General features: G+C 43.2%; 1 protein-coding gene across 3 annotated transcripts in view; it reads left to right on the top strand.

Moving 5' to 3' along the window:
* Positions 1–24,566, top strand: part of GRAMD2B (GRAM domain containing 2B) — a 58,948-nt gene that overhangs the window by 13,980 nt on the left and 20,402 nt on the right. Inside the window, exon 1 of one of the 3 annotated variants that reach the window (XM_035099658.3) lies at positions 8,586–8,852. The exons of 1 other annotated variant lie outside the window; for it this stretch is intronic. In XM_035099658.3, the coding sequence (XP_034955549.1) occupies positions 8,626–8,852 (227 nt within the window). In that variant the 5' untranslated portion in view covers positions 8,586–8,625. Of the gene's footprint in view, positions 1–8,585; positions 9,164–24,566 lie in introns of those variants that run through there. One more of the 3 variants, XM_035099660.3, reaches the window with a different exon arrangement.

The following is a 24,566-nucleotide window of genomic DNA, read 5'->3' as shown; positions in this document are numbered from 1 at the left end:
GTTGGAAGCCACGCAGAGTGACTGGGGCAACCCAGTCAGAGGGGTGAGGTATAAATAATAAAATTATTGTCATTATTATTCTGGAATTGGATGTCCCTATTTTCATCAGAGAAATGTTGGAGTAGGCCATGGTGGCTACTCCTGCTGTATAATATACTACACAATAGCTGCCTGCAGCCTCTGTTTGTCTGAGAGTGCTGCAAAGACTGTTAATATATTACTTGCAATGCTTAGCTTCCTAAAGGAAGAGAGGCATTTGGATGGACTTCATGTGAGTTCAGTGAATCCATATGCATACACAATGGAGATAAAGCAGGGTTCGCTAATCTGTTTTATTGGACCAATAGTACAATTGTGCAGACTATTAAGTTTCAAAGTTCTTTGCAGGACCAAAGCGGACAAAGCAAATATACTAAGAATTAAACTATTCTGATAGGCCCAGGGCAGAGACTCTCTTATGCATCTGTGTTCTGGTTTATTGACTTGGAATCATAAGGTACCAGGTCTGAGCCCGTGTGCAAAGTTAAGGTTTTTTCCTATCATTAGGACAATTTTGCCAATGCAATGTGCTGGGAGTGGGAGCATCTTGCCCAGGGCTCCTAGCAGTCAGACACCAGAACTAGTTACAGGTAGGTAGCCGTGTTGGTCTGACGTAGTCGAAACAAAATAAAAAAAATTCCTTCCAGTAGCACCTTAGAGACCAATTAAGTTTGTCATTGGTATGAGCTTTCGTGTGCATGCACACTTCTTCAGATACACTGTATATAAGATCTCAGGACGCAAGGGAGAAACGTGCTAAGAGGAAGGCACGCTTGGCAAATCCACACTGTGATCAACTCCCACCTGGAAACCTATGTCCCCACTGTGGAAGGACGTGTGGATCCAGAATTGGCCTCCACAGTCACTTACAGATCCATTGTTAAAATCGTGTTTATGGAAGACAATCTTACTTGGCTACGAGTGATCACCAAAGAAGAAGAGAGAAGAAAGAATATAAGGGTCTGGTGACTTCTTTTACAGTGTATCTGACTTCTGTTTCAGTGTACAGTGGTACCTCTACTTACGAATTTAATGTGTTCCGAACACACATTTGTAATTTGAAAAATTTGTAAGTCGAATCCCATAGGAATGCATTGGGAGGAAATATTCGTAAGTAGAAGCAACCCTATCTAAAAATTCGTAAGTAGAAAAAATCCTATCTAAACAGCATCCAAGATGGCGGACGGAGCTCCATTCGTAAGTAGTTATTCATAAGTAGAGGTACCACTGTATCTGAAGAAGTGTGCATGCACATGAAAGCTCATACCAATGACAAACTTAGTTGGTCTCTAAGGTGCTACTGGAAGGAATTTTTTATTTTGTTTAGGCACCAAAACGTTGTCTTCTGTGTCACCAGCACTGTCTTCTGACTGGAAGCATTGCAAGCTGAATGTTGTCTTCAAGATGTTGTCTTCAAGAGGCCATCTAGGTTTCAGTAGCTGCCTTCCTGAATATCCAGTCAGCTGACCCCATGGGAAAGGAAGAGCTCAATTGGGTTTCTTTCCTGGATATGGAATGGCTTGGCTTCCCAGTTCTCCTATGAAGCTCAAAGGGGTTTCCAAGCGAAACTCTATTCATGGCCGGCCCTACGGCCAGGCTGGGTGGTGCAGGGCGCCACGGCGCCGGCCCGCTAGGGGGGGCGCCGGCCGCGCAGCAGCGCCGGCGGCAGGAACGCTGTGCGCTAAGCCAGCCCGCCCGTCGTGCAGCAGCGCCGTCGGCAGCCGCACTGCGCGCTGAGCCCGGCCACCCGCCCGCCCGCCACGCTGGAAAACGGGGCGGCAGAGGGATCCGTCGCACCACAGCGCCAGAGGTGCTTAAGACAGCCCTGACTCTATTGGTACTCAGTCTGAATGTGCAAAGGGGAAAGGGGAAATGCACAGGGTAAACTCTCCCCCTCAGTGATGCTATGCACCAGGCACACCCCAGACCAATGCACAATCAACTTTAGAATGAAGGGAGCTGCTTCACCTGCACATTAGGGCTGGGCAATATATCGATATATCATCCCAAACAGGTTCAAAGTCCATATCATGATAATAGTATTCATAATTTCTGACCTGGCAATATATTGCAAATCATGATGTGTGTTAGGCTGGGCGATATATCATCCCAAACTGGTTCGAAATCCATATTGTGATACCAGTTTCATAATTTTTTACCTGGCCCATATTGCAAATTAGGGTGGGTAGGTGCTATGCCACAATGTTAAAAACCAGCGCTACTGCACACAGGGTTTCCTCATTGATGAAGGTTCCCATTCCCATGTTGGAAACTCTATGCACCTATTAGCGTCAGCTGGGAAGGGCATTCAAGAGCATCACTGAGGGTGAAGGGCTCATCCTGATGGTTCCCACTTGCCTTTTCACACATTCGGCTCAATGTCCGAGGAGTGTTTAAGAGCAAAGTGTATTATTATTATTATTTATAAACCGCCCTATATCCAGAGGTCTCAGGACAGTTCACAGAACAAAATCAAAATATAAAACCACAAAATACATAATCAAACGAAAAACATTAACACCCCCAAGTGTATAGGATTGCAACTATACAGCGAAGCAGAATAGAGCAAAGCAGAATGAAGCAAAGTTGTTTTAAGTCCTTCAGCGTAAACCCAGCTGAGAGCAGCAGGACTTGAGGAATCTATTATTACAGAACAAGGAGACCATATCCTCACCAGAGATGCCTCTCATTTTATTGTCATCAAGGAACAATTTGTGAAGGAGGAGGGGGGAGAATAACAATGTGACATCACAATCCGAAAGGCCGGATGGTGGAGAAAAATGGGACACTTTCCCTGTCCATTGCAACCATAGCATAAAAAAAGTATTTTAGAGACTTATGCATGCTAAGTGAAATACCGTTATTATACTGTAGATCAGGGGTGTCAAACTCAAATTCATCGGGGGCCGCATCAGCAGTTTGGTCACCCTCAAAGGGCCGGTTGTATCTGTAGGACTATGTGTCCACTCTTTATTATCATAAATTATTGTCACTGCATTCAATTATTACTGTTTTTTGTAATAATGTAAGTAATAACTAGCTCTGAAAGAAGAAACATAGTGAGAATAATGGCAAGTAGATATTCAAATGTACAATTATTGTACAATTTATTGAAAAATGATTTTTGGTAACTGCACTGGGTGGTGGAGGCTCGCTAGGGTTTCATGCAGGACCTTTGCAGAGCTACTAGTACCTGGAGATGCTGGGGTCCTTCTGCATGCAGGACAGATGTTCTGCCAGTGAGCCATCACCCTTCACCAAAGGGTCTGGCTGAGGTTGACTCATTGGAGCTGCTCTCCTGGTTCCAGGGTTTAAGGGCCAGAAGTATAAAGCAGCATCCTATGTTTCTGAGGAGAGGGAGGGGAGGGGAGGGGAGGGGAGGGGAGGAAGGAAGGAAGGAAGGAAGGAAGAAAAGAGGGAGTGGGAGGGAGAGAGGAAGGAAGGAAGGAAGGAAAGAGGGGAGAGAAAGAAGAGTAGGAAATAAGGAAGAGAATAAAGAAGGAAAGAAAAAGAAAGAGGGAGAGAAGACGGAAAGGGAGAAAGAAGGAAGGAAGTAGAGGGAAAGAAAGAATAAGAATGAGGGAGAGGAAGAAAGTTGGGAAGGACGGAAGGAAGGAAGGAAGGAAGGAAGGAAGAAAAGAGGAGCAGGAGGGAGAGAGGAAGGAAAGAGGTGAGAGAAAGAAGAGTAGGAAAGAAGGAATAAAGAAGGAAAGAAAAAGAAAGAGGGAGAGAAGACAGAGATAAAGAAGGAAGGAAGGAGAGGGAAAGAAAGAATAAGAACGAGAGAGCGGAAGAAAGAAAGGGAAGGGGGGTCACCGCCTTGATTCAGCGCCAGAAAAGAGCGTGAAGGGACCCAGGGGCAAAAAGCATTTCCCCGGCCCCAGCTGTTTGTCGGCGCTTCGTTGGCGCGGCGCTTCAGCAGCAAGGTCCCACTGCTGGGTCCTGCTGGCTGGGGCGCTCGGCGGGCCACATGACGAGGTCTGGCGGGCCGGATTTGGCCCCCGGGCCTTGTGTTTGACACCTGTGCTGTAGATGTTGAATGTACAGTATATAGGGAAAATAATTTTATTGGAAGACGAGGCCTAAAGATAAATATATAAATAAATGTAACAGGAATATGTAAGAGTATGTTCTGACACGTTAAAAGAATAAGCCACATACAAGGAGAACAAGAAAAACGAGCCACAGGAAATTGCACATTAGGATATGCGTGACTCTGCAATGGATTCAATGAAGTTACAGAAGTGTTTTAAGGAAGTGTTTAATGAGTCATTCACAAGCAACAGCATATTCACCTGCCAGTTGGATTTGGGCGCTGGTTCCTTTAAAAGACTGGATTATATTTTTATTTTTACATTGATTCAATACCATTTTAATACTGTATGTTAATACACCATGGGAACCTCTTGAGTTAGTCAGCAAGATGCCAGTTTTAGAAATAAATAAATGAAATATTGTTGAAAAGTTGGGAATCCTCTTAAGCCTTATTTTTGGATGTGAGAGCGTTCCCAAATTCTTTAATCTGGAATAAAACAGACTAGGGACTCAGCTACATTAGTAAAAAACAAAACAAAAAACCAGCGCTTTGAATACATTATAAACATACAAAACTAGATGGCATCGGAGAGCAAATAATGTTTCTTTGCAATTTTACATAGTGTGTTTTTTTTCTTTTGTCATAACAATTTAATTTCTGATTTATTTATAGTGTTTATTCCCCTGTATGTAAATCCACCATAGTATGGGATGAGGAGAAATTGCTGGAAATTGCTGAAAAATTCTTTTCAGCATATGTCAATTCTTCATTAATTCAGTGAACAAAGTCAGTTAACTTGATGATACAATAATGCAAATACAGTACTGGGGATTCTGCTTCCTGTTTTTCGCTACTGGCACAATCTCAAGAGTGAAATGATTTTCCAGGTTTTACCCAAGATTAATACAATAACAGTGTCTAAGGCTGCAGTCCTATAGTCACCTTCCTAGCAGCACGTCTCATTCAATGCACATGTTGTAGAGCATAATTTTGTCGTGATTACTCACACTTTCACATGTGTTCAGCCATAAGTCCATTCCATTCTATGCCCACTTTCGTCTGCAAATTAATTGCTTTAGCTTTTAAACACCCGCTGAAAACTTTTCTATTCCGCCAAGCTTATCCAGGCAATAAAGAATAATTATCACCACAATGTCTGTTTTTAATTTTTAATATGGTTTTGCAATATGGTTTTAACTATCCTTGTTGCCGCCAAAGCGGTACCTATTAATCTACTTGCACTTTGGATGTGCTTTTAAACTGCTAGGTTGGCAGGAGCTGGGACGGAGCAATGGGAGCTCACCCCGTCGCAGGGATTCGAACCGCTGAGCTTCCGATCGACAAGCCCAAGAGGCTCAGTGGTTTAGACCACAGAGCCACCCACATCCCTTTTTATGAAATAGTGGTCTATAAATTTTTAAATAAATAAAATATAAGCAATAATTTGTATTAAATATATATCAAATATGCCTCTCCAAACAAGTTTTTACATATTTCAGAATATATTTTATCCCAAAATAAACATTTAAAAAGTTGTTTTCATAATTTTTGGGCGAAGAACTATTACAGTAGAAGTAACCCACAACTTAAGCACATTTAACTTGGGCACATTCAGCTTTGCAGGCTGGGGGGGGGGGAAGGGAAGAAAATAAAAAAGGGAAAAAGACTTTAGCGATCCCACCCACCATTGTCCCCAATGTGTTTTGACAATACCTGGTTTTGGCTTTAGGCACTATCCCTGGAACATAACCCCAGCATAAGTCGAGAGTCACCTGTATTCAGGAAAAGTACATTAGCTGAGGGGGTTAGGGACTGGGTCAGTTCAATTTGCAATATGTGAATTCCTCAAGCATCCTCAAACTGGTGTTGTGGAAGAAGAAGTGTGCATGCACATGAAAGCTCATACCAATGACAAACTTAGTTGGTCTCTAAGGTGCTGCTGGAAGGAAATTTTTAATGGTGTTGTGGAAGCTATCCACCCTGGTGTTATTGAAGCAACTGAAGGTAACGTAATCCAGGAAACAGTAGCATGATCAGATATGAGATTCATCAAGGAGTGGAGTGGGGCTGGGGACAAGAAAATGCAACCTTGTGGATTCCTTAAGAAAAGACACAAGGGCCCCTATTTTGATTTCTGGTAGGGCTCTTAACAGCCTCCTGGTGCACAAGCAGTTAGTGAGTCAAGCTTTTTCTGGTATAGAGATAGTTTTAAAAAGGAGAAATTCACCTGTTTAAAAAGTGTTTGGTTCCCCAGCAGCTGTTAGAGGCAAAATGCACGGGCAGGGGAGAAATGAACTTATAATGAAACCAGGCTAATGACACTTAGCCTGAGAGCAACATCAGTACACATGCTTCTGTTGACATTGTGTCATTCAAGCCAAGTTGGAAGTGAGCACTGTCTACCAGTTTAGCTAAGTTCAAGGTGCTGGTGGTATACAAAGCCCTATACAGCTTTGGACAAGGATATCTAAAAGATCATCTTACGCCTTATATACCCAAGGAGTTACTCTACTCTGCAGGAGACGGTCTCCTGAAGATAGCATCTTATCAAAAGGTCAACTCTGTAGAATGGAGAAACTGAGCCTACATTTTGGAACATCTTCCCATGGCGTACCATGTTTTTAAATGCCTGTCTGTTTGTGGGTTTTGGTAAAGGGTATGTCCCCATGCTTGTACTGTATTGTGGAAATGCAATCGGAAGCAATCCACAAACGGAACTAGGCTTGCCATATGTCAGCTAATTCCTGGTTTCCGTGTGCAAACATGGCGTGGGGGGGGGGAGCCAAGAAGTTGCAAATCACCATTTTGGGAGGTTTGGGTTTGTACCCAATTTTGGTGCTTTCCTTAAAAAAAACCTCATCAAACCTCATCAACTTTGTCGGCACCCTTAAAAAAGGAAGCTTTGCAGGTGTCTGGAACTTTACTTTTTGAAATACAGTAGTACCTCAGGTTACGAACGCGATCCGTTCCGGATCGCATTTCGTAACCCGAAAAGGTCGCAAACCGAGCGCTGCTTCTGTGCATGCGCAAAGCGCGTTTTTCACGCTTTGCGCATGCGCAAAGCACGCACGCCGCTTCTGCGCATGCGCGGGACACACGCACGCCGATAACACTTCCGGGGGTGCGGAGTTCGTAACCCGAACTGTTCGCAACCCGAGCGGTTCGTAAACCGAGGTATGACTGCACGGCAACCCTAAACCGAAAGAAATGAGCAGCTACGGTTGCCGTATTTCAAAAAGTAAAAACCAGGACACCCCAAAAGTTGTTGAGCCTTCTTTTTGGGAAGACCCCACCCCCAACATGGTTGAGTTGTTGTTGTTTTTCCTGGAAACGCCCAAAATGGTTGTGCTTTACTTTCTTTCTAGGAAACCCCCGAAAGCTTCTGAGATTATTATTTTTTTAGACCCACCCCCAAAAAGCTGTTGAGCATTTTTATTTGCTTTCCCCCTCAAAAGCGCCATCCCACTCCTAAAATAAATAAAAAAAGGCGGGAAGACACCTGGCTTGAGAGCAGTACATGTGAAAAGGATCTAGGAGTCTTGGTAGACCACAAACTTGACATGAGTCAACAGTGTGATGCAGCAGCTAAAAAAGCCAATGCAATTCTGGGCTGCATCAATAGGAGTATAGCATCTAGATCTAGGGAAGTAATAGTACCACTGTATTCTGCTCTGGTCAGACCTCACCTGGAGTCATAGCTGCCAAGTTTTCCCTTTTCTCGCGAGGAAGCCTATTCAGCATAAGGGAAAATCCCTTTTAAAAAGGGATAACTTGGCAGCTATGCCTGGAGTACTGTGTCCAGTTCTGGGCACCACAGTTCAAGAAGGATACTGACAAGCTGGAACGTGTCCAGAGGGCAACCAAAATGGTCAAAGGCCTGGAAACGATGCCTTATGAGGAACGGCTTAGAGAGCTGGGTATGTTTAGCCTGGAGAAGAGAAGGTTAAGGGGTGATATGATAGTCATGTTGAAATATATAAAAGGATGTCATATAGAGTAGGGAGAAAGGTTGTTTTCTGCTGCTCCAGAGAAACGGACACGGAGCAATGGATTCAAACTACAAGAAAGAAGATTCCACCTAAACATTAGGAAGAACTTCCTGACAGTAAGAGCTGTTCGGCAGTGGAATTTGCTACCAAGGAGTGTGGCATAGCTGCCAAGTTATCCCTTTTTTAAAGGGATTTTCCCTTATGCTGAATAGGCTTCCTCACGGGAAAAGGGAAAACTTGCATAGCTGCCAAGTTCTCCCTTTTTTAAAGGGAAATTCCCTTGTGCTGAATAGGCTTCCTCGCGAGAAAAGGGAAAACTTGGCAGCTATGAACTTGGCAGCTATGGAGTGTGGTGGAGTCTCCTCCTTTGGAGGTCTTTAAGCAGAGGCTTGACAGCCATGTGTCAAGAATGCTTTGATGGTGTTTCCAACTCTATGATTCTATGAAAATCCGGACGAAGGCCCTTCCCCTCACAAGGCCAACGGAGAGAGCTCGCCCCGCCGCCCCCCACCACCACAACCCGCCGCCTTCTGGAATGTTCTCGCGCGGAGAATACCCGGCATGCCCCGCGCTGCCGCGCTCTTCCCGGCCACGTTTTGGGCCACCGGCTCCCTCTCAGAAGAGCTCGTCGGGCCGGTTTCCCTTTCTTCTTCCTCCTCCTCCTCCTCCTTCCCTCCAGCCTCGCCGGGACTCGCTGTGCGGGTTGAGAATGGGACGGGCCTTCGCCGGGGCTTTCCCTCCCTTTCTCCTCCTCGGTCGCGAACGGAGACCGGTCCAAACTCGCTCAGGTTAGCGAGACTGAGGCGCGCGCGGGGCGGTGGGGGGGGGGGGCGGGGCGGCGGCAGCGAGACTTCTCCTCCTCCTCTCTCTTTCATTCTTTCTCGGAGGATGCGAAGCGTCGTGAGGTGACAGGAAGCAGGGAGGAGGTGAAGGGGGCGAAAGTTTCTAGCCCCGCCAGGAGTGGGTTGGCCGTGAGGGGAAAGCGGGGGTACGGGACGGGACGGGAGTCAGCTTCCCCTTTCCGAATGGCGCTCCTCCTCATGACTGACCTCCAGCACGACGGGGCCGCCGCTAAAAAGGAAAAAGCTGCCTTGACCCAGTAAGTAGCCTTTCCCCACCACCGCGTAGTTGCAGCCACCTGTTGCCGTCGCCAGGCTGGCCATCTTTTTCCAGAGGACGGCCGCTCAAATAAGTCTCTCCAAGTTGGACCCCTGGGGGGGGGAAGGGAGACATGTCGGGGGGGGGGACACACATGGCCACCCTGTCACAATGGGATGTGCGCTTTCTTTGGGGGGGAACCTGGGGCTTTATGGAAAAGTTTTTTTAAAAAAAAACCATATGCAAATACTTTGCCATTAGCAATAGCTTTGATGAATCATGGTCAACCAGTAAACACACACACATCACATGGTGGTGTATGTTGCGTAGCTCTCTCTCTCTCTCTCTGTTTGCAATTTTGCAACAACTTTGCGCAAAACTTAAGTAAAAAGAACTCAACAACTCTGTCTCCCACCCCCCAAATGACTCTGGGCAAAACCAAGAAAAGAGAAAGCTCAACAATTTGCCAACTTTTCTATCTATGTTTATCCTTTAATGCTGTGTATTTTAACACATGGGTGTGTGTACATGTTTCTCTCTGTGTATGTATACACACACACATATACATATACACACACACTCACACACATCCTGAGTTATTAGCCTTAATGCCTCTACTGTTGCTGATATTTCAAATGCTGCTCCCGTTTTTGTGCAATTCTAATAGCTCTTCAGATGTTGTGCAAATGGATTTTCTGCAGACTACTCTGCCGCTTGTCTGACTTGACGTTTGTGTTCTTTGTACAGAAGTATGGTAACTTCTCAGAACTAAGCCACAGCACTCTCATGCTGGTTTTGCCAGTGTTTGTGGGAATTGGTTGTCGTGGGAATTTTTGTTAGTGTTTATATTTAACTTGTTTGGGGGCCACAGCCCTGTCTGGCTATTTGTGTAGTTCAAAAGGTTGCCCAGAAAGGTTAGTACAGAGTGGTTTTGATTTCTCAGAGCAATGAAATGGGATGTGGTGCTCTCCCCCAAAGAGGTGCAACAAGATGGTTTAGGTGGTTTGATGACTAACAGTGGTGCTCCAAGTTTGTAATGGGATGGCATGTAAAAGTCCATTATGCTAAGTTTGGTTCAGTCTGTTGCCACATGTTATGGACATAAATCAGTTACTTTTCACTGGATAGTTCTTCCTTGCAAATTGGCTCCATCATAAGCACTGTACATATTTACCAGGTGATACGTATGCTGACTGGGGTTTGATTTATGATCCATCTCACACGTTTGCCAGTCGCCACTTAACACTTAGTAATAAATAGGCACAAATGTGCAGTTCCTTGGTCTGTTTCTCACATAGAGAACTGAGGCTTGGGTTGGGTTGGGTGGCATCGTAGGGATTTGTTTAATATTCGGACATATAGGTGAACACAACGTAAGAAAGCTAAACCATACAAAGTTTTGGGTAGGTAGGTAGTAAGTATCACAGCTTGAATCGATGCAACAGGATGCCTCGTTTATTTGGACACTGATTTAAAACTGTGTGACAGCAAAGGAAATACGTGTGTAGACATGTCCTAGATAGGTGACGTTCATGTCAATGGCTAATTCAGCTATACAGTTATTAATTATGAATTAAATCTTGCATTCTCTGTAGTGTTTTTACCCAGTTGTAAGATGTAATTTTCTAAATCATCAACAGCTTAATTTGAGATATGGCACTGGCTGGGATTCAGGATTGCCTGGAATCTGTGCCTTCTGCCTTGGTAGCTAGTCCTCTACTTGGCATGTTCAGTAGAGGCATTTGATAAATTTGCCATTTCCTGGCTAAGTTCTGCCATTAAAAACAGCAGCACGTGTGCTCTTGTTTTAGATAGCCCCAAACACATGTCTGGCGGCAGAGGCTTGTATCTAGAAGAGGCAAATAAAATAGACCTGCACACTTCCATTCCATTTGCCAGGCAACCCAAGGAAAAGTCTCTTTGGTACAACTCATGGTTGGCACCTTAGTATGCAAGGCTTAGGTCAAACGCTTGTCTGGCAACCCTTAGGATAGGATTGGAGGGACTGGTGGAAACCTGCCTTGAGAAAGCCTTTGAGTATTGCATGTGATGTTGTAGTGGGCATCCTGCAAGAGTGCTGAAGAGTAATTCAGGGGGAGAGACCAGCTACTGATGCAGGGACAACGGGTCAAAACACCCCCACTGCATCCAGTGCTGTTTGCAGCAGGATCTTGGATTGTGTTTTCCATAGAACTACCATGTGTCATTTCTACTAGAATGTTTTAATGGAGGTAGTTCAGATTAATAGGTCAATTTTTGTATCCTGTATGCACGCGCACACACAAATTGAAATGGTGAAATAATCAATATAATTGACTGTTTTTTTGGGGGGGTCTCCACCCCCATCATTCAGTCCAGACATTGAGGTCTACCTCCGAAGGTCTTCTGGCAGTTCCCTTACTGCAAGAACTGAAGTTATAGGGAACCAGGCAAAGGGCCTTCTCGGCAGTGGCACCCACCTTGTCCTCCTATCAGATGTCAATGAGATAAAGAACTACAGTGGTACCTCACAAGACGAATGCCTCGCTCAACTAAAAACTCACTAGACGAAAGCGTCTAGCAATTCTTTGTTGCCTCACAAGACGAAGCTTTCTATGGCCGTGTCTCGCAAGACATTTTTTGCCGCTTTTTTTGCCGTCTGCCATTTGTTTCTGCAAGATGAAAATTTTCATAAGACGGCACGACCCGTGGAACTAATTATTTTCGTCTTGCGAGGTACCACTGTACACAACTTTTAGAAGACATCTGAGGCTTGACAGACATATGTCAAGAATGCTTTGATGGTGTTTCCTGCTTGGCGGGGTTGGACTGGATGGCCCTTGGGGTCTCTTCCAACTCTATGATTCTATGAAGGCAGCCCTGTAATGTTTAGTGTTTTATTATGTTTTTATAATTTTGCTGGAAACTGCCCAGAGTGGCCAGGGAAACCAAGCCAGATGGGTGGGATATGCATAATAAATTTCTATTATTATTATTATTAGCATCAGGGTCAGTTGATGGGCTTAGTAGTGCCAGTGTATTAAGATACTAATAAGCACAGCACAAATATATCTCATCAAGCACTAGATGGGAGCCACTGAAATAGATTTCAGAGACACGAAATTTAAAGTGCTTGTGTGTAGAAGAAAAGGTGCACAAATGTATGCGCAGATGGAAACAGTGGCTCGCATATGCATGAATGCCCTATGTGAACGCAGGCTATAAGCAGCATATAAAGGAGCGACCACAAAATGTAAGAGCTCCCCTGTAATTCAAGCCCTGAACATTAGTGGATCTTGATAGGCAGCCAAAATAAGTGAAGCAGTGTAGATCTGGAGACCAGATTGTCCTTCTTACAAAGGGAGACATGGTAGAAGGATCATTGCAGGCCGGGGAGATATGGGGCCCTTGGATGTAGGTGGGGCCAAATTGTGCATCCCTATACCTTTCTAGACATCAAGTGGAGCATCAGCACTTACAGGTTTTCTAAGAAGATAACTTCAAAATGGAGTTTGGTAGAGGATCACATCTGTCAATTTCTGTCCCCAGTTTACTCTGTTATTCAAGCATGCACAAGATTTGTGGCAATGGTGAAAGAGCCAGAAGGTTCATAGCTTACTGCTCTGCCTTTTATCTTCTTTTATCTAGCTCTTGTCATTTCTTCCTCTATCCGGATAAAACCTGTCATGTAGAAGACTTCCACTTGTCTGAAAAAAGCTCTTAAAGAGTATGAATGCCTAACATATTTGTCTCAGGAAACTTAACCATGTAAAAAACCTGTCACTTGAAGGTCAATTTCTCCCTGCGAATGTGAAGAAGTTCAAAGCTTCTTGTAAATTTAGTGGCTTGCCCTGCTGTTGTTGTTGTTGTAACGTATGGTCAATCATGTTAGGCTTCCACCTCTGTGCCCAGTCCAGATGAGGTTACAGCCTCAGGTGGAGAGAGGTAGGCATTTAAACTCTAAATACAGCAAATCATGCCTCACGCTAGAGATCACCAGTTTAATTTCAGGTGTCATCTAAAGTGGCAGGTGTTTACTTGCAGGCTGTGTTCCTCCTATATTTTTCCTGGCAGGTTGTGCGGAGAACTGCATACACAACTAAGCTTTTATGTCGCCTTGGAGCAAAATAATAATAATAATAAATTAAACATACTGTTGTCAATTTGTAGTTTGATCAGCACTTGGCACATTCTGTAGTGATGGCCCACTTAGGCTGCAATCCTAGGCACAGTTACCGTGTTTCTCACATTTTAAGACGTAGCCATAATATAAGCCATAGCAGGATTTCTAGGCAATTGCGCGATGTAAGTCATACCCCGAAAATAAGACATAGTGAAAGACCCTTCATCCACTACCGGTAGCAATAATCCATAATCCCCCCCCCCGCCAGCCAACTCCACCCCTTAAAAATCTCCCCCCATTTTGCTGTCGCTCCACAGAAAAGCTTGTAAAAATGCACTGAAGAGCCGTAGCTGCTAGCTGCCGAAGTCTCGTGAATTCCCCTCCCCATTTCGGAGAGCATTTTTTTAAAAAATAAAAGGATTCAAAAATATATTTTTAGCCAAGCTAAAGGACAAAAAGTGGCATTTGCGGTGGGGAGGAGAGGAAGGCATGAAGATGAAAAGAGGGGCGATTAAAGATGCTGCCTCGTGAATGACCTCCATCTCTCTCTCTCTCTCTCTCTCTCTCACACACACACACACACACACACGGCCCACCTCTCGCTTCCCCCCACCTTTCCCCCCTTCCATTCTATGTGCCCAGCCATGTTGATTTCCTCTTGATGGCCAAGACAGAGAGTGAGGCAGGCAAACTGAAATTAAAACTGCAGCTACCCGGTAGGAAAGTGCAGAGCTCTCGCAGACACGCGGGCGGTTTTTTAAAAACTGACATCCCCTCCCTTCTCGTTTTGCCGAGAGACCCAGACAACTTGCATTCCTAGGCTTCAAAGGTTATGCATATGAAGAGGAGATTAAGGAGATAGATAAAGACAACTTCCTATTATCACCTTGCCTTTGTCCTGAAAGGTAGAAACCTTATGGTAGCCATGAGATGTGGGCATCAAAGGAAAGTACTTAACAGCTATTTGGTAAAGCCAATTGTGATCTCAGGCAGCATCTGGCTAATCAGTCCTGAGAGAGAGAAACGTGATTTCTAAATAGAGAAATAAACACAGCCAATTGTACAGCATCTGTAAAATTCATATAAAAAATCATTTCCCTGTTATGATCCAGCCCCCCCGAATAAGACACCCCCCGAAAATAAGCCATAGGCTTGTTTTCTTGAGTGAAATAAATATAAGACAGTGTCTTAAAATGTGAGAAACACGGTAGCTGAGACTAGGAGTGAGGTTTTTCCAACCTTAAATTCAGTTCTGTACATTTCTGCAGCCATTTGCGAACTTTCTTTTTAAAAATCCTCATGCAAATTCTTCAGGTTTTTAGTGTGAATTTATCCCAATAAACACATTTTTGTATGCAGTTTTGACTAATGTACACATTTTTGCCATCAGTTTCTCCAAATGTATGCTATTTTGATTAATATATTCATTTCTATGCACACTTTCTCCTAATATTGCATTTGGGGGAGGATGGAGAACTGGACTGCAAAATTTAGATAAGTGCAAATTTTGAAAGATGGCTATGTTTTAGTTCTTGTATTGCTTTGGAAAGTGGGAATTTGATAAATTCAGCTTTAAAGGTGAACTGATTTGAAGTTCTCCCTGATCCCTAACTGGGAGGAAATCCTATTGAATTCAGTGCGGCTTAACTTCTAAGTAGCTGCATACAGGATTGCATTGTTAGACAACATGTGCATTAGTAGCCAATTTGATACCTTCCACGTGGTATTGGACTCCAGCTCTCATAAGCCCCAGAAAACATGGTGAATGATCAGGGGTGGCAATCCAGCAGCAAATGGAGGGCACCACATTGACTACACCTGCTCTAAGGAACTGAAAAATACTTGATAAAATTGAAAGTAAATTTTCCAAACTGAACAGAGGCCAAAATTAGCAGGCAAATTATATTGAATATGAAATATCCAGTGTAAGTAGTCTACATTGTCTCTTAACACCTTTTAACTTGTCATACTTGCAATCAGGAATCATTTTGCTGTAGATGTGAAAGTAACTGGATGCATCCCCATAATCAGAGGTTCGTGCTCAGGCTGTTTACTTATTTTTATCCTGCAAATTTCTAGGATAATCTAGATCAGGGTTAGGGAACCTATGGCTCACCACATAGTTGAATCACAACTCCCATTATCCCTGGCCATTAAACATGCTGTCTGTGATTGATGCAAACTGTAGTCCCGCAGTATCTTCAGGATCACGAGGTTATTGGCGCAACAGCAGAATGTTTAGGTGCACTTTTTTAATAACAAGAATACAAAGCTGAAAATGAATGAACTGCAGCTAAAATGTTATGTTCGTTTTTCACATGGTCTGGTCCTTCCCCTGCCCACCTCCCTAATATTCTTAAGATACTCTCTTCTCTGGTCTTCAGAAAGTAGCTGGAAGTGGGGAAGCAGAAAAAGCTCCTCCTTTCCTTCCACTCTGCAGTTTTAATCTCAAATCTTAGGCACAGTAATGCATTCGAAGCTCAGAAACTGCTTGCACTAATGAAATTCCCTGTTGCAAAATGTGCCTAGAACAATGGGAGTTTTGAATATTGATCTGAATTTAGGGGCACCACTTATGAAGAAACCACAAACAGTCCTTGCTGAATATTTGTCACTATAGAAGACACTGTTACTGAAATAAGTTAATGATATGTTTGGTATTTGAGCTAGTCCGCTTTCCAATATAGAAACCAAACCACCACCCAAAAAGACCAGGACAGAAACATCACAATTAATTTGCCATATAAATCAAACAATAGTCCCCATGTTCATGTTATTATGTATCAGGTGCCATTAATATACATGAAAATTTAACAAGTAACATATGAAGTCACTGTCTCAAGGACTTCAAAAGTTGATAGTGAAAAAGACATTAGAAGTTGAGGAAGGGAAAGGAGCAAAAACAACAACAGGGAGAGGAAGACATGAGTGTAGCTAGGATACATATTTGCACCTCAAATATTTCCACAAACCTAGTAGCGTGTGGATTGGTTTATGCACAAATGATCTTAAGAGTGCTTGCCAACCTCTTCCCTCTGCCCCGTGTGTCCAGCAACATTTGAAGCAGGAAAATTCTGCCGTTTATGCAATCTGCTACCCTACTAACAGTGTTTTGAATCAGGCTCTGTTCTTGTCATATGAGCAAAAGTAAACAACTGTGAAAAAACAAACCCCACCACAGATACACAGAGAAATTCCATTTATAAAGTCAAACAACAGCAAGTGGAAACTTAGCTCATGGGGTTAATGCTTCCACACATAAGGGTCGTTGTTAGAATTTCTTTAAACCATTCACTCTTAATTCTGTTAAATCACTTGACTGCACTGCTATATCAATGTTTACTGTAAATATTCCATAAATATCTATAGTGATACATTGACTATATTAAATAATTGCCATGTTAAAAAATAATCAGGTCATATGAGCATTGTATTTTATTTGGCGCTCCAACATCTGCCTGCATGATTGGATCTGATGCCTATGCTCATTTTGGTCTGCCATTCTTGCTAGAACAGTCAGCAGGTATGGGAAACCTGGGGTCTTCCCAATGGTTCTGGACTCCCACTTCCACCTAGTCAGCATGGACAATGACCAGGAATTGTGAAAATATCTGGAGGACCACGGATTCCACATCCCTGGAGTAGGACCACCTTAGCATTCAGGTCACAGGAGCAGGTGTGAGAGCACTGCTGTGAATATCAGAGCTTTATTCTGCTGCATTTCCTGCAGATCATGGGAACACATTAGTCAGCTGAGCAGATGAGATTCCATTGACCCATTACTCACAGGCACACTACTCAGCTTTTGCTAATTATGTGTTAAAGAGGCACACTTCATTGTTTCGAGACAGAAAAGTTGTTGTTTTTGTGTATATCACGGTCTGTCTGGTATGTTGGTTTTACACAGAAACCAGTACAGTGGTACCTCGGTTTACAAACGTAATCTGTTCCAGAAGTCCGTTCTTAAACCAAAACCATTCTTAAACCAAGGCACGCTTTCCCTAATAAGGCTTCCCGCCATCGGTGCCCTTCTACCCTTTGGATTCCATTCTTAGACCGAGGTAAGGTTTGCAAAACGGGACACTATTGCAAAACGGGAACTCTTGCAGAGTTCGTAAACCGAATTGTTCGTAAACAGGACTGTTCTTAAAATGTGGTACCACTTTATCTTGTTTGTTGCCTTTATATCCCACTTCTTTCTCCAAGGAGGTCAAGGTAGCATACAGAGTTCACCCATCCTTATTTAATTCCCACAGCGACCCTGCGAAGTAGGTTACGCTGAGAGTTGGTGCCTAGCCCAAGGTCATGCCAGTGAGCCTCACAGCCAAGTGAGGATTTGAACCCTGATCTCCAAGGTTCTAGACAGACACTAACTGCTATGCCACATTGGCTCTGACATTTTTTGGTGAGTCTCTGGTTTCAAAAATGTTGTTGGGGTGTTGTTTTTGTTTGTTTTTGCATATATCACTCAAGCAGATTACCTACTGCCTTGATCCATTCAGTTTGGAGAATCCCAGCAAACATGAACTATTAGGCTGCAGTCCTAAACATAATGGAACTTACTTCTGAATGTACACACACAGGATTGTACTGTTAGTTTGATTTGTGTTCTTTTAAATGAGTTGTTTATTTATATCTGCATTTGGATGCATGTTTATTCATACCTGCATTTGGATACATGTCCCTAGTCATGCATTTACTTACGTGTAGGACTTTTGTGTCCCCTTCATGGATCAATGCCTTGTCGTGGTGAAGGGGCTTGAATAACTCAGAGAGGCTATGAGCTATACCATGCAGGGCCACCCAAGATGGACAGGTCATAGTGGAGAGTTTTGACTAAACGTGATCCACCTGGAGAAGGAACTGGCAAGCCACTCCAGTATCCCTGCCAAGAAAACTCCATGGACAAAGACAACAGGCATATAAAAGTTATGACGCTGGAAGATGAGCCCCTCAGGTCAGAAGGCGTCCAACATGCTACTGAGGAAGAGCGGAGGACAAGTACAAGTAGATTCAGAGCTGATGAAGCGGCTGCGCCAAAGCCGAAAGGACGCTCAGTTGCGGATATGCCTGGAAGCGAAAGGAAAGTCCGATGCTGTAAAGAAAAATATTGCATAGGAACCTGGAATGTAAGAACCATGAGTGGAGGTAAGGTGGATGTGGTCAAAAATGAGATGACAAGAATAAATATCGACATCCTGGGCATCAGTGAACTAAAATGGAAGGGAATGGGCGAATTCAGTTCGGGTGACTATCATATCTACTACGGTGGGCAAGAATCCTGTAGAAGAAATGGAGTGGCCCTCATAGTCAACAAAAGAGTGGCAAAAGCTGTAATGGGATGCAATCTCAAAAATGACAGAATGATCTCGATACGAATCCAAGGCAGACCTTTTAACATCACAGTAATCCAAGTTTATGCACCAACTACCGGTGCTGAAGAAAGTGAAATTGACCAATTCTATGAAGACCTACAACAACTTCTAGAAATGACACCAAAGAAGGATGTTCTTCTCATTACAGGGGATTGGAATTCTAAAGTAGGGAATCAAGAGATAAAAGGAACAACTGGCAAGTTTGGCCTTGGAGTTCAAAATGAAGCAGGGCAAAGGCTAATAGAGTTCTGTCAAGAGAACAAGTTGGTCATCACAAACACTCTCTTCCAACAACACAAGAGACGACTCTACACATGGATATCACCAAATGGGCAGCATCGAAATCAGATTGATTATATTCTCTGCAGCCAAAGATGGAGAAGCTCTATACAGTCAGCAAAAACAAGACCTGGAGCTGACTGTAACTCAGATCATCAGCTTCTTATAGCAAAATTCCAGCTTAAACTGAAGAAAGTAGGAAAAACCACTGGGCCAGTAAGATACAATCTGAATCAAATCCCTTATGAATACACAGTGGAAGTGAGGAACAGGTTTAAGGATTTAGATTTGGTGGACAGAGTGCCTGAAGAACTATGGATGGAGGCTCGTAACATTATACAGGAGGCAGCAACGAAAACCATCCCAAGGAAAAGGAAATGCAAGAAAGCAAAATGGCTGTCCAACGAGGCCTTACAAATAGCGGAGGAGAGGAGGCAAGCAAAATGCAAGGGAGATAGGGAAAGATACAGGAAACTGAATGCAGATTTCCAAAAAACAGCAAGGAGAGACAAGAGGGTCTTCTTAAATGAGCAATGCAAAGAAATAGAGGAAAACAATAGAATGGGGAAAACCAGAGATCTGTTCAAGAAAATTGGAGATATGAAAGGAACATTTCGTACAAAGATTACCATAATCAAGGACAAAAGTGGTAAGGACCTAACAGAAGCAGAAGACATCAAGAAGAGGTGGCAAGAATACACAGAGGAATTATACCAGAAATATATGGAGGTCTCGTACACCCCAGGTAGTGTGGTTGCTGACCTTGAGCCAGACATCTTGGAGAGTGAAGTCAAATGGGCCTTAGAAAGCACTGCTAATAACAAGGCCAGTGGAAGTGATGATATTCCAGCTGAACTATTTAAAATTTTAAAAGATGATGCTGTTAAGGTGCTACACCCAATATGCCAGCAAGTTTGGAAAACTCAGCAATGGCCAGAGGATTGGAGAAGATCAGTCTACATCCCAATTCCAAAGAAGGGCAGTGCCAAAGAATGCTCCAACTACCGCACAATTGCGCTCATTTCACACGCTAGCAAGGTTATGCTTAAAATTCTACAAGGCAGGCTTAGGCAGTATGTGGATCGAGAACTCCCAGAAGTGCAAGCTGGATTTCGAAAGGGCAGAGGAACCAGAGACCAAATAGCAAACATGCGCTGGATTATGGAGAAAGCTAGAGAGTTCCAGAAAAACTTCTGCTTCATTGACTATGCAAAAGCCTTTGACTGTGTCGACCACAGCAAACTATGGCAAGTTCTTAAAGAAATGGGAGTGCCTGATCACCTCATCTGTCTCCTGAGAAATCTCTATGTGGGACAAGAAGCTACAGTTAGAACTGGATATGGAACAACTGATTGGTTCAAAATTGGGAAAGGAGTACGACAAGGTTGTATATTGTCTCCCTGCTTATTTAACTTATATGCAGAATTCATCATGCGAAAGGCTGGACTAGATGAATCCCAAGCCGGAATTAAGATTGCCGGAAGAAATATCAACAACCTTAGATATGCAGATGACACAACCTTGATGGCAGAAAGCGAGGAGGAATTAAAGAACCTTTTAATGAGGGTGAAAGAGGAGAGCGCAAAATATGGTCTGAAGCTCAACATCAAAAAAACCAAGATCATGGCCACTGGTCCCATCACCTCCTGGCAAATAGAAGGGGAAGAAATGGAGGCAGTGAGAGATTTTATTTTCTTGGGCTCCTTGATCACTGCAGATGGTGACAGCAGTCACGAAATTAAAAGACGCCTGCTTCTTGGGAGAAAAGCAATGACAAACCTAGACAGCATCTTAAACAGCAGAGACATCACCTTGCCGACAAAGGTCCGTATAGTTAAAGCTATGGTTTTCCCAGTAGTGATGTATGGAAGTGAGAGCTGGACCATAAAGAAGGCTGATCGCCGAAGAATTGATGCTTTTGAATTATGGTGCTGGAGGAGACTCTTGAGAGTCCCATGGACTGCTAGAAGATCAAACCTATCCATTCTTAAGGAAATCAGCCCTGAGTGCTCCCTGGAAGGACAGATCGTGAAGCTGAGGCTCCGATACTTTGGCCACCTCATGAGAAGAGAAGAATCCTTGGAAAAGACCCTGATGTTGGGAAAGATTGAGGGCACTAGGAGAAGGGGACGACAGAGGACAAGATGGTTGGACAGTGTTCTCGAAGCTACGAACATGAGTTTGACCAAACTGCGGGAGGCAGTGCAAGACAGGAGTGCCTGGCGTGCTATGGTCCATGGGGTCACGAAGAGTCGGACACGACTAAACGACTAAACAACAAACAACAAAGGACTTCTGTGTGCAGCAGAAGGTGTGGATTTCCCTATGACGGTTGGGGTTCCTATCCCCATGTTGAAAGCCCTATATGCAAGTAAGACAGCTCCCTGCAGACTAACACCGATCATGTATTGGTTGGGGAATGAGCCCAGCTGATGCAGCAACAGCAAAGGGGTGGGACTCGTTGCTTAAATTCCCACTGGCCCCTTAGCACTTTTCAGTCTGAATGCCTGAAAAAGGGATATAGTCAGACCTATTGTGAGCCATGGTATAATACCAGAAATGTGGGAAATAACATTTAAGAATCACGATTCACAAGGAAAAAATTATTTCAAGATTTGTAATATTGAATGGGATTGGATCAGCATTAGAAATTAGCCAGGTGCCAGGCTTATTTTGTGACTGGCACAGGTCCAGTTGCGACCACATAGTGATTTCTGATTGCCAGGGTTGGAGACTGGGGAAAGCAAAACATCATTGCTTGTGTTGCAAATCTGTACCAGGAACCCAAAATGATACACTGACAATGGCATGGATTTTACATTAGATCTTCCCTAAGGAAAAGAAGAGAAGACAACAGGTTTGAGGAGGGCCTCGAATGAATGAATGACTGCCTCACTCTGAAGATGGGGTCCTTCCTCAGAGTGAGGCATTATTGGTGAAGCGGCCATGGAAATCACATCTGCCACCACTAGTTTCCCATGACATTGGCAAATGCATCTTCAAATTTAAATTTGAACCAAGATTTGCCAACCTCACAATGTAGAAGTGGAACCAGGAATCTTCACAGCCACTATCCCCACAATGCTTTGCTCTGGGAAAGGACGAGTTCCTCATAGTGAGGAGTGGTGGTTCAGGAGAGCCCTGTTAGAGTGCTGGTGATAGCACTTCCTTGTAGGTGACAGTGGCTATAGTAGCCCCAGTGGGGAGGCAGCCAACTACAGTGATGGTGGCAGTGACAGGCAGCCCCATCTGTGTTGGATGGGGGTGCAGCCTGCCGGTCTTCTCATTTGCTACCTGAACCATGAGGCTACTTCATTATAGTCTGGACAACTATTTTTAAAATTCCGTTAATTTTGGATTGTGGGCAAATTTCACTGCAATCTTAACTTTTAAGAAAGCTTTACACTTTGTAGTTTGTTGCCTCCTGTAAATGTATATGGATGTCCTTTTTTGAATAGCCCTCCTTTTATTCACACATCAGATTATTAGTATGCTTTTCAGGCGTCTTAATATAAAAGAGATTTTATAGTTCTTGATGCTTTTCTAAAATTAAAGAGTTAGTGAGTTGTTATTTTCATATCCTTAGTTTAAAAAAACTGGTAACTTTTAGTGAACGTGTGTTCATTGTAGGCATGTTGTGAGTCGAGGACCTGCCACCCGCATAGAGATAAATAAGACACAAGGACACATGTATTTTAGCTTAATGGGCTAAATAAATAAGGCCACAAGTTTATTGGTTACAGCATGTGAGTGGTATTGGCTTAGGCATTGGATCAAACAATCTATTCATGACTCCACCTCGCTCAGCGGGGAGTCATTTGAGGGTTAACAACCAGTGGAAGCCCCTGCCGACACAGAACCAGCTCCTGCTCACAACTCCTCCCCTCTGGAAGGAGGAGAGGTCTTTCCACCAACTAGTACAGGCATCCACAAAATTCGGCCCTCCAGATGTTTTGGACTACAATTCCCATCTTCCCTGACCACTGGCCTTGTTAGCTAGGGATCATGGGAGTTGTAGGCCAAAACATCTGAAGTGCCACAGTTTGGGTATGCCTGAACTACGGTAGTATATCTGCAACATACGTATTGTATTACGATGTGAAAGGCTAGTGTTTCATTATAGATTGGCTGTCAACAATGGCATGTAAGTCTTTGGAAATAGTTGACAGTTATATCCTAGAGCAAGCTTTACCCATGATAAATCAATTTCCTCTTTTTACAAAATACTTTATTATTTTGTATGAGTTTTAAATTTCACTTCCTGTTTAGATAATTTTGTGGGGTGTTTTCTTAATTGCTCACATAGATTGCTGTTGCAAAAGCTTTTTGTAATCCTGGCATTAATGTTACTCTATAAGTGAAGAAATGTCTTCCCATTCTTGGATGAGCTAATTATTCAGTCATCATTTTAAATTATGATAGCTATCTGTGAGTTAATATTACAGGTAGGTAGGCGTGTTGGTCTGAGTCGAAACAAAATAAAAAAATTCCTTCAGTAGCACCTTAAAGACCAACTAAGTTTTTTATTTTGGTATAAGCTTTCGTGTGCATGCACACTTCGTCAGATACATAATATACATAAGGGTCTGCTGGATTCTGTTTCAGTGTATCTGACGAAGTGTGCATGCACATGAAAGCTTATACCAAAATAAAAAACTTAGTTGGTCTTTAAGGTGCTATTGAAGGAATTTTTTTTATTTTTTGAGTTAATATGTGCAGCTTCACACATACAGCTGCTGGACAAATAGGTGCCTATCCTACAATGTATTTAATGAAGGTTAAGAGCAACTTACCTCATATGCAGATCAATAAGATTAATTTATACAGGGGTTATATTTAAAAACAAAACATTAGTGTATTTTGTTTACCCCCAATTTTGGATGAAGATTACATTTCATGAAGCAGGAGCATTCTTTGAGCTATCAGGGTTTCAGGAATTGATTTCTGAAACACCTAATGTAAGAGCAGTCCAAAGTTTCAGTAGGCACAATTTCCAACTTATTTTAGTATTTTAAAGGACACCCCCTATTTTATTTACCAATTTAAATGCCATGTCAGGCATGGATTTCCAGTTTATAGTACAAAAGGCAGAAAAGAGAGATTTCAACAAGCTAAAGAGCCTTCAGCGTACATGTGCATAAACCAGGGGGTGGAGTGGTGTGTGTCATCCTCCTCTTCTGCATGATTTTCTGCATGATTAATCCAGCATGTTTTACAATCCACACATTATCGGCTAGGTTCCACTGTGAAAAACAGCATGCCTCTTTGTGGAGAAGGTCAACTAGGTCTAAATCAAGCTGTTTTGACTTAATGGAATCAAGGACAGGATGCAAATGCAAATTTTCTTGTCTCTTTTCAATGAGAATTGCTGGGATTTGCACTGCAGGTTTGAATAACAAATTAAGGGTTACATGTCTGTATCTTTTCCAATGGATCTTAATTCTTGCACAGGGGTACACCTGCCTGTCCCCATCTGTAAGTTATGATATGCTGCTTCCACTGCAATTTTTGTAGAAAAAAGGTGCCAGAAGCACCATGAATGCCTCCCTTGTTGTCTTATGGCAATGGCGCCCACCTGAGAGGTATTGGAACTGAGTTCCGGTGAGTTCCTACTGAAAAAAAGCCCTGGCTACTTCCAGTATTGTTGA

Source organism: Zootoca vivipara, chromosome 10 (genome assembly GCF_965207765.1).
Source record: "Zootoca vivipara chromosome 10, rZooViv2.hap1.1, whole genome shotgun sequence".
Taxonomy (NCBI): domain Eukaryota; kingdom Metazoa; phylum Chordata; class Lepidosauria; order Squamata; family Lacertidae; genus Zootoca; species Zootoca vivipara.
This window is presented reverse-complemented; position numbering and strand designations above follow the sequence as displayed.